At 49.4% G+C, this 10,645-nt stretch overlaps 1 protein-coding gene across 1 annotated transcript; it reads right to left on the reverse strand.

Annotated features, from left to right (window-relative positions):
• Positions 1–7,971: 7,971 nt before the first annotated feature.
• On the reverse strand, positions 7,972–10,645 carry Osm (oncostatin M). The gene is made up of 3 exons (XM_036200492.1): positions 10,612–10,645; positions 8,998–9,134; positions 7,972–8,532 (listed from the first exon to the last, which is right to left on the reverse strand). Exons 1-3 carry the CDS (start codon positions 10,643–10,645, stop codon positions 7,972–7,974), a joined length of 732 nt encoding a protein of 243 aa, XP_036056385.1.

Here is a 10,645-nt window from a genome sequence, read left to right on the forward strand (position 1 = left end):
GCCAAGTACTGCCAATGACTGCTACATGGGGGTCCTGGGCCCAGAGTTCTGGCTCTAGCCCTTTGCACAAGAGGCTTGTGCAGGATGTTCTCCCACTCCAGACTCTGATTAAGCACAATCCCTTTCCTCACTCACCTCTGACCCTTAAATACTGGCGGCCTTTACCCCAGCTGTCTCCATCACACCTGCACGTCATTCAGACCACAGTGAGGACGTCATCTCTCCAGACACTAGCCTGACCACCCACATGGCCTGATCCTCGCTCTCTGTGTTACATCATCTACTGTGTTGGCCTACTCCATGCTCCCGTTGGTTCCTTTGCCTGTCTGCTGTCTGTCTGCCCCTTGCCCCGGAGCTCAGTGTCTCCAGGGACTCTTGTGGGTGTCAGCCAAGTTGCAGAGGCAAGAGACGGGATCAGAAAGATGCCCCTGCCTACAGCTACTTGCTGTAGAACTGAGGGACTCCCGGGCACCCACACTGCAGCCTCAGATCCACTGCTGACCCCCCTATTACAGGAAGTGGGGGAGACCGGGACTGATTAGGTCATGTTCATCTGCTTCTTTTTTCTTTCTAGTAACACTGGGGTCAAACCTGGGATCTTACTCACACAAGTGCGCAGCCACTGATCTGCATCCCCAGGACCCCATTTTGTAGGAAAAAGAACACACAAATTTACTACATGCCTAAGGCATACTAAAAGCCAAGTTCCAAGTCTCAGCCACATGACTGTCCAAACATGAGCTGAACATGGATGACACCAATGGACAAGTCAAAGTGGACGGGAAAAGCCTGTGAGGCCTCAACCCTGCACAGAACCACAGGCAACCAAGGAAAGCTGGGAGCAGGAGAGGTGGTCCTCCCCAGGGAAGAGCACTCCAATGGGCTGCCCAGTGCCAAAGGGTCAGCCTGAAACTATACATACAGGTAACACCATACAGACAGAACAGGTTCTATTTAGAATTATGTTTACATACACAAATACATTTATGTATGCAATAAGAACCAAAAAAGAAGCATGAATTTGAAGGAGGGGTATGTAGGAGAGTTTGGAGGAAGGAAAGGGAAGGAAGAAATGTTGTAATTAAATTATAATCTCAAAAAGAAGAGAAAAAAAACCAATTTCATGGCTTTTGTTGGTACCGCCCCTGCCTTGCCTACAGGCATGTCCCTCTCCCAATGGGGGACCTGTGGGCTGGGGGGGACCCGATCTCCTGGGGTTCAGATATAAACTCTAATGCAAGGCTCATCAGGAAGCAAGTTAAGAAAATCACATCATAAGCTCTGCCTTGTGCACAGCTAGTGGGGTGTTGGCTGGCAGGGACATGGCTGTGATTCATCCCAGGACACTAACGACAGCCCTTACTGTGGTCCAAGCAGCAGGCAGATCTGTGCCCTCTGTTTCTACACACATGAAGGTGGGATACCTGGCTTGTTCACATAACCACCCGGCCTAGAAACACACCTGTTCCTACATATGTGATCACAAAACATGTTTGCATTTCTAAGTGTCTGTTTCAACATTCAGGCTTCAAAGGGAGGCTGGAAAAATACACAGCACATATTAGCACACAAACTTAACATACACACCCATCATATATAGCCGTCAGCACATAGCCTCATCATGTATCCCCATCAGTGCACATATCCATTAAATACACCCACTATACTCACTCATCATATATACCCATAAACACACACACACACACACACACACACACACACACACACACACACACACACACCATTCCAGAATAAAGTTACATCTTCAAGTTGGAAACTACCTCTCTGATGTTTCTACTAATATACTTGAAAAGTGTCTCATTTACGACTTTTTTTTTTAAAGATTTATTTATTTATTATGTATACAGTGAGTGTTCAGGCCAGAAGAGGGCACCAGATCTCATTGCAGATGGTTGTGAGCCACCATGTGGTTGCTGGGAATTGAACTCAGGACCTCTGGAAGAACAGCCAGTGCTCTTTTAACCTCTGAGCCATCTCTCCAGCCCCATCATTTATGACTTTTTAAAGAATTATTGTTATAATTTGAAATTATGTGTATGTGGAGGTCAGTGCCTCAAGAGACCAGAGGAGTGAGATTTCCCCTGGAGCTGGAATCACACCTGCTGTGGTTGCTGGGAACTGAACTTGAGTCCTCTGGACAAACTCTTGAGCCATCTCTACAGCTCCAATGTGTAACATTCTTTATCCCATTTGCTATAAAAACTTAACTGAACAACTTGCTCATGGAACATGGAATTTGGAGGACTCTAAGCACTGTGTTCCTTAGCCATGGTCACTCATATTCTGCTCCAGAATAAACCATCTCTCAACCCATTTGAGGTAAGAGCTCTGTTTTTGCATTGACCGTTACTGCACCAAACATGGGGCTCTGAAAATAATATACTTTTTACTGGAGGAGTCACCTGGGTGGACACATTCAGACCCCTGAATCAATGGAAAGCCGTCCCCACGTGGCCTGACCCAGACACCCCACTCGGACGGGAGGCTTGGAGCAGGACACCACAACCTGACTCTCCCCGCAGTCCAGCCGTGGTGGGAGGGGCCACCCAACGCCACGCCTAAAAGTGCTGTTCTGCACAGCTCTGAATGCAGGAGCAGCTCTGAAAGCCTCTGAGAGGTGACATCCTGCATCCACAGATTGCAGTGGGCTCTTTCCCAGGTTCTCTCAGACTTTTCTTGGTTTGGCCAATGATCATTTCTTTATTCTGAGCTGGTTATTTAAGTATCCTGTTTGGTAGACCCCGTTCTGTTTCCAACATATTTAGTTTAAGGCATCTATTTTGTTTGTTGTTGTTTGTTTGCTTTGTTTGTTTGAGACAGGGTTTCTCTGTGTAGCCCTGGCTGTCCTGGAACTCACTCTGTAGACCAGGCTGGCCTTGAACTCAGAGGTCCATCTGCTTCTGCCTCCCATAGGCATGCGCCAGCCACTGCTGCCTGGCTTCCCCTGAGCCTCAACTCTGCTCTTGGCATTCTTTCTCTGCCATCTGGAAGGCTAGCAGCACAGGCAAGGCGGAGTCCACTGGCTTCCTCCCTTGCAGTGTTCTGAAGAAGAGGTTGACTTCTCTAACTTTTAGGGTCAAAATATGTAAATTTAAGCTCCACATGTTGCCTCTTTATAAGATGTTTGAAAAGGTAGCTAGGGAAATGGCTGTATGGGACAGATCTGTGTTCCCTAATGCAATAGAAGAGGTTGGCCAGCATCACCAGATCCAGGTAAGGGAACCAAAATCCAGCCGGACACCGGGGCAGTAGACAATGCCTGATCCAAAACTTATACTTCTTTCGTTTCTTTCTTTCCCTTTTTTTCATATACAAATATAATCAGGGGGATTTGGTTTGCCCTCACTGTAAATTTAAAAGATATATTATTTAATATATATATATGTGTGTGTGTGTGTGTATCCTAGGCTTAAACAACACTGAGAAAAAACATTTTCATCAGCAAAAGCATCTCCCTCTGGGCTGTTTAGCTCTTAAAGGAGGAAGTGATAGTATCTTCAGTCCGCACGACAAAGGCCATCTTTTGATCTTCTATGCTGCTATCTCAGTTTGGGTTTCTATTGCTGCGATACAACCCAAGGACCAAAGGCAGCTTGGGGAGGAGGGGCTTTTTCAGCTCACACTCGGGTCACACGCCATCACTGAAGGAAGTCGGGTCAGGAACCTGAAGGCAGGAGCTAATGCAGAGGCCATGGAGGTGCTGCTCACTGGCCTGCTCCTCATGGCATGTTCAGCCTGCCTTCTTATAGAACCCAGGACCCCTGCCCAGGGATGGAACCATCCACAATGGGCTGGGCCCTCCTGCATCAATCATTTATCAAGAAAATGCGCCGGGCGGTGGTGGCACACGCCTTTAGTCCCAGCACTTGGGAGGCAGAGGCAGGCGAATCTTTGTGATTTCAAGGCCAGCCTGGTCTACCAACCAAGATCCAGGAAAGGTGCAGAGCTACACAGAAAAACCCTGTCTCGAAACACACACACACACACACACACACACACACACACACACACACACATGCACACACAAAATGCTCTGCAGGCTTGCCTACAGGCAATCTAATCGAGGTACTTTCTTAATTGATGTTCTTTCTTCCCAGATACCCTAGCTTGTGTCCAGTTGACAAAAAACAAACAAACAAACAAACGAAAAACTAACCAACACAGCTATTAACCCTTTCTTATGTCTGGTGCTCGGAATTAAACCCGGGTCCTCTGAAAGAGCAGCCAGTGTTCTTAACCTGTGAGCCATCTCTCCATCCCCTTTCTCATATCTTAAAGATACAGGGACATAAACTTTCTCCTTTTTTTCAGTGAGTGCCCCTAGATTACATGTAATTGTGTCATGTCCATCCATGCTGTTTTCACGTACTGTTTGTGTGGGAAACAATTGAACAAACTCTGGCTACTTTGTTTCTTAAATTCATTTTTATTGTGTGCTAAAATTACTATTTTTATTTTTGGTATTCCTAGTTAAAATATACATGTGAGGATTTACAACTCTGTTTTGGTGATGTATTAAAAAGCCTGATAACGCTCGGCCTGGTGGCACATGCCTTTAACTCCAACAGAGGCAGAGGCAGGTGGATAGATCTCTGTGAGTTCCAGGCCAGCCAGGTCTACACAGAGAAACTCTATCTCAAAAATCTAAAATTAAACTAAAATAAAAAGTCTGATAAAGGGGCTGGAGAGATGGCTCAGTGCTTAAGAGCACTGGCTACTCTTCCAGAGGACCTAGGTTTGATTCTCAGAACCTATGTAGCAACTTAAAACATTGGTAACTCCAGTTTCAATGGATCTGACACCCTCTTCTGGCTTCCTCTGGTACCAGGCACACAGGTGTTGTACAGACATACTTGCAGGCAAAACACCCATGTACATAAAATAAACATGACACACATAATAATAATAAAAATTTAAAGGCCTGATAAGCACGTACTACCTTACAAACTTGAGCACTCTGAACATCTTAAAAATCTATTAAAACGATGTCTTTGAGCTTATTAAGGCTTTTATAAAACTTTAAAATTCTAATTATTTATATAAGGCAACATTCATTATAGTCATGGGATAAATATTTTATTTAATCTATAAAATTTAGATTATATAGATATGTGTATATGTTTATATCTATATAGAGAGAGGAAAATTGCATTTCAAAACAGATTCTAAGTAACTGCATTAATTTAATTTAAAACTTCATTTCATTTATATAATAGTCATAGTCTCAGAAAATCATATTCAAATATTATTTTTAAAAAAAATCTGTTTCTATTATTTTTATTTCACGCGCATTGGTGTTTTTGCCTGCATGTGTGTCCATATGAGGGTGTCAGATCCCCTGAAAGTGGAATCACAGACAGCTGGGAGCTGCCATGTGGGTGTTGGGAATTAAACCTAGGTTCTCTGGAAGAGCAGCCAGTGCTCTTAACCACGGAGCCATTTTCCCAGCCCCCAAATACTCTTTTTTTTTTTTAAGACAGGGTTTCTCTGTGTAGTCTTGGCTGTCTTGGAACTCACTCTGTGGATCAGGCTGGCCTCCAACTCAGAGATCCACCTGCCTCTGCCTCTGCCTCCAGAGTGCTGGGATTAAAGGTGTGCGCCCCCACTGCCCGGCCCAAATCCTCCTAATATAAAAAACTGTCTCCAATCACAAACAAGACAGCCGTAGAGTACACACGACTGCCAATAGGGGAGTACACCCATCTAGCTTTGTTTAATGTGTAAATTTGTGGGGCTGGAGAGATGGTTTAGCCATTAAAACACTGGCTGCTCTTTCAGAGGTCCTGGGTTCAATTCCCAGCAGCCACATGGTGGCTCACAACTGTTTATATCTGTAGTCTCATGGGGTCTAATGATCTCCTCTAGTGTGCAAATAAAACACATATACATAAACTAACTAAGTAATAAGTCTCTTCTAAAAGATGTAAATTTGGGGGTTGGAGAGGTGGATCAGCAGTTAAGAACATTGGCTGCTCTTTCAGAGGTCCTAAGTTCAAGTCCCAGGACCCACATGGTGGCTCACAGCTGTCTATAATAGGACCTGATGCCCTCTTCTGGCAAGCAGATATATATGCAGAACACCCATATATAAAAATAAATTTAAAATATTTTTTTAAAAAGATGTAAATGTTGGTTGTTAAAATCTGTGTGCCCAGGACTGGGGAGATGGCTCAGCAGCTAAGAACACTTCCTGGTCTTGCAGAGGACCTGGGTTTGAATCACAGCTCCGGCATGCCCTCACAACTATCTCTAATGTCAGTCCCAAGAGCTCTGACGCCCTCTTCTGGCACTGCACTCATGTGCACAGACTCACAGATATACATAGACAAAAATACAATCTTCAAGGGGGGCGGGACGACAGGTGGCCTATGTCTGTAACCCCCAAGCTGAGGTGGGAGAGGCACACAGCCTAGCAAACAGTGAGCTCCAGGTTCGGTGACAGGGTTCTGTGGCAGAACTGAAGCCTCTCCAGGAGATTGGAGGCTTAAGAGCCTCAGGAGGTAAACCGAAGGTCCTAGGTCTGGGTGAACAAAAACTTGCAAGAGTCTGGAGGGTCCCTCCCCAGAAAATGAGGAGCGGTACTGATGGAGAAGGGCACTGAGCCGATAACTCGGAGAGGGGATAGTGGACTGCCGACTGACGCCCCTCAGAGGCTCCGCTGCAGCTGTCGCCTGCGTTGGGTGGGCTTTGCAGTGATGATCTGCTTTCGGTCACCCTGTTCCTTCGAGTAACCCTTCACACTAAGGAAAAGGAGATGCCCGTGTGTGTGTGTGACACAGCTGTGACCAAGTGACTCCCCTTTCTGAGTGATTCTCAAACCTCTAACCCGTCCCAGAGCACAGACATCTTTGGCCTTGCCACCTAAAGACCTCCCCACAGGTGGGCCCCCAAACCTTCTCCCGTGAGAAAAGACTGACGCCAAGTTAGAAATTCGGCAAGTTTTAAATATGTTAGCAAAATATTAACATTAAATACACATTATAAATAAGCCTTATAAATATAAAACTGATTAAAAACTGATAAAAAAAAATCAATAAATTAGTCATGTCCCTCCATGTAAATGCTCTTCAGCTTTTGAGTCCCCTCCCAGGAGGACCGGTTCAGCGTGTGAAAATTCCACAACACACCACCAGAGGGAGCAACAAGCAGCGAGGACCCAAGATGGGGCTTACAGGCGCTGGGAGATCTCCCGTAAGCCCACCCCACGACCGTTTGCACCATATGTTCCCATTTACAGAGACTTGGATGTCCATCTTATGTCACAGAGTCCAGTAGTTGACAGGCGGGGGGGCCTTACATAAGGACCCAAACACACACACACACACACACACACACACACACACACACACACACACACACACACGACACAGCTTTCCACAGAGAACGCTGACGTTCAGAAACATAAAGTGTCCTGCCCACAGGCACGCAGAGACTCAGGGAACAAACCAGAGTTCTGAGCTCTCTTCCCCTGAACTCCTAGACACCCTGCCCCTGTCGCAACTGTCAAACGTGAGGTCTCCCAGACGTCCAGGTATCTGGTCTGAACGGGATGAGGCACAGGAGAGACCTGGACCTGACCTTGCCTTTGGAACCCAGCCACAGGGAAAGGAGGAAGTCTGGAGGCAACAGCTTCAAGTCATGAGAGGAAAGGACCAACAGCCTCGGGGGTTCAGCCCAGCCGTGAGTCAGCTTGTGTCATCAGACCCCTGAATCAATGGAAAGCCGTCCCCACGTGGCCTGACCCAGACGCCCCACTCGGACGGGAGGCTTGGAGCAGGACACCACAACCTGACTCTCCCCGCAGTCCAGCCGTGGTGGGAGGGGCCACCCAACGCCACGCCTTAAAGTGCTGTTCTGCACAGCTCTGAATGCAGGAGCATCTCTGAAAGCCTCTGAGAGGCGACATCCCGCATCCACAGACTATGCCGTGTCCATCAATGTGTCCTCAGGCTACCGGGGCACCTTGACCCTGGACATGGGGCTCTGGCTGCTCCTGGAGGGTCTGATTCTGCGGGCTCCCTTGCGCCAGGCCCGGAGCGGGCTGTGTCTCGGGCTGTGTCTCCGGCTGCGGCTGGAGCCATCTCCCCACTCCCTGAAGACCCTCCCCACTGAGCCCATGAATCTGTGGTAACCCCACAGGAAGCGGCAGCTGTCTAGCTTGGCCTGGAAAATGCTTGGTGTTGTGGAAATGGACGGTGAGGTCCCAGAACCGGCCTGTGTGGGCTCGGGTATCTCCAGGGTATGGTGGAGCAGCTGCGCCATGCAGTAGACATTGTTTCTGATGCCTTGGATGTTCTGCCTGGCCCTCTCCAGCTCTGGAAAAGCTTGAATCTTCGGAATTTGCTGTCTTAAAGCACCCAGTTGACGCCAGACTCTGCCCAGTGTGGCGTGGACAGTGTTGAGGAAGCGAGGCTTGCTCAGTGCCCGTAGGGTGTCCTCACTCGGGAAGGTCACAGGGTATTCTGTGCAGGCAGCTCTCAGGGCAGATGTGTTCAGCCTTTGGAGGAGAATCTGAGGAAGCAAAAGAGTGAGGAATGCATGCCAGAACCCCCCAAATACACACAGATGAGCCTGCCTTTGCTGCCTTTGAAACACTAGCTCTTGTTTGTGTGTTTCATACTAGATCTTTCCAGCGAAGAGACACAAAAGCCAAGGAAGAAGAGATAACCCAGAACAGCAGAGGTGGGGTGCATAAATGGGATGGGAGTGCTGCCGGGGCCCCGGGGGGGGGGGTCACTGTGCATGCAGTGGATGGGGTGAGGGTCTGCAGAAGCACTGGACTAGTTCACTCACTACCACATCTGGGAATCTAGAACGAAAGCGCCAAACCATGCAGACAGCAGGTGGCCGCCAAGGAATGGAGTTGGGATCCAGGCAGCCCCACCTGCCCCTGACTGGTCCTATTGGCATTCACTCTCTCACTAGTCCCCAAGATTCTCTGAGGCTCACATGCCCTGAGGGCTGGCTGAGGCTTACATAGGGCTCCAAGAGTGATCCTGTGTTCCCCGTGATGTTCGCCTGATTCTGCAGCTGGCTGAGGAGCTGTGGGGAAGAGCTGGAGCAGCCGCGTGTGGCTTGTGCCATGCTCAGGAACAGGAGACTGAGGACCAGACCTGGGCAGAGAAGGAAGGGTATGTTTGCCTGACTTGTGGCATAAACAGCCCTTATGCCTGGGGGCTCAGCCCAGAGCAAGAGCTGGGCATGCAGCAGGCACTAGGTCTGCACAGGACACCCCCTGAAGCTGCCACCTTCTTCCCAGTGAGTCACCACACAGACCAAACAGGGTGAGGGGTGGTGCAATTACCAAGCACGGAAGCTGGGTGTTTGCACACAACATCCCTGTCCTGACCTTGGGGGCACGGGCCGAGGTGATGAGTCCACTACGAGACGTCTGGCCTCACACAAGGGTTGATCTAGACCTAAGACTAGGTCAAGTCCCTGATTCCTATACAGACCTTAACATTCCCATGTAGGTGGAATGGAGTGGAGCTGGGTGCAGCCTTGGGCATCAGGTCACCTGAGTTCTGTTTACAGAGCTAGGGAAGGCACTCTCCACCCACAGGGCCCACCAGTGCTGACACCCAGACTACTGAAAGGTGAAGTAGGTGCCAGAGAAAGTCCTGCCCAGGTCACACATGCCCAGAACTCTCTTTGACCTTCCTGCCCCTCAGTCAAGAAACCCCCACATATGCACACTCCAGGGATACTGGGAGTCCCCAAGAAGGTTGTGGGGGTGAGGGTAGACTAGCATAGTTCCAGCTCGCTGGCCCCCACCCTCAGGCACCGGCAGCCACGTGGTCGGAAGGGGCCTGTGGTGCAATGGCCCGGAAGGCTGTGACACCATCCTTCCCTTCCTACAAACTGACTAGCCCCTTGGGGAGGGCCAGGAGCCCAGGCGTGCCAACCACAAGTCCCTCCCCAACTTCCCCAGGTGTCTGTAGCTACACTACCAGCGAGGGCCCACAGTGAGCATGTAACAGGTGCACGTGGACCAGTGCCTGTAGGGGTGTGCCCGCAAGCCTGTGTGAAGCCCTGGGGTACCTGCCCCGTTCACTGGGGGTTCTGGTCTGCAGGTAAGCCTTCCTGCGCCAGTGTGAGGGAAGACCCTCGCCCACATTGGTGACTTTGTTTGCTTGTCCCCCATGGGGGTGTGGCTGTGTGTGCAGATCTGAGGCCCTGAGGCTCGGCTGAGTTTCCATCTACCCTAGAACCTGGGAACTGAGTCAAGACAAGAAGGAGGAGGCCCCATCCCAGGACCTGCCGCACTTCCTCACAGATCTCCTGCAACTTCCTTTTCTGTTCCTCTCCCACCTGCCTCCGGCTTCTCCAGCTTCTTCCCGCTCTATCCTCTTCCCTCATGCCCTGGGCACCAACACAGTCTATCTCACCTCCCTCTGGCAGCCCTCCGGGAATACCACACCTCCATCTGTGGGTATTCGGGGGTCTCAGTGGACCCCTGACCATCTAGTTCTCCCTCTCATCAGCATCCACCTGATGCCAGATCTACAGCTCCCAAGGGGCAGAAGGTGCCCACAGCAGCCAGTTGGCACAGCTGTGCCCTGGGATGGCAGAAAGGAAGGAAGTACTTACTGAGCAGTGTTCTCTGTGGAAGCTGTGTCTGCAT

Source organism: Onychomys torridus, chromosome 10 (genome assembly GCF_903995425.1).
Source record: "Onychomys torridus chromosome 10, mOncTor1.1, whole genome shotgun sequence".
NCBI lineage: Eukaryota > Metazoa > Chordata > Mammalia > Rodentia > Cricetidae > Onychomys > Onychomys torridus.

What these genes read in the sequence shown, in the direction of transcription:
- Osm (XM_036200492.1), bottom strand. Translation starts at nt 10,645, where the DNA reads ATGCAGACACAGCTTCCACAGAGAACACTGCTCA. An exon ending in TCCACAGAGAACACTGCTCA is followed by an intron (nt 9,135 to 10,611) that starts GTAAGTACTTCC and finishes TTCTCTGCCCAG; the next exon opens with GTCTGGTCCTCAGTCTCCTG. An exon ending in GATCACTCTTGGAGCCCTAT is followed by an intron (nt 8,533 to 8,997) that starts GTAAGCCTCAGC and finishes TTGCTTCCTCAG; the next exon opens with ATTCTCCTCCAAAGGCTGAA.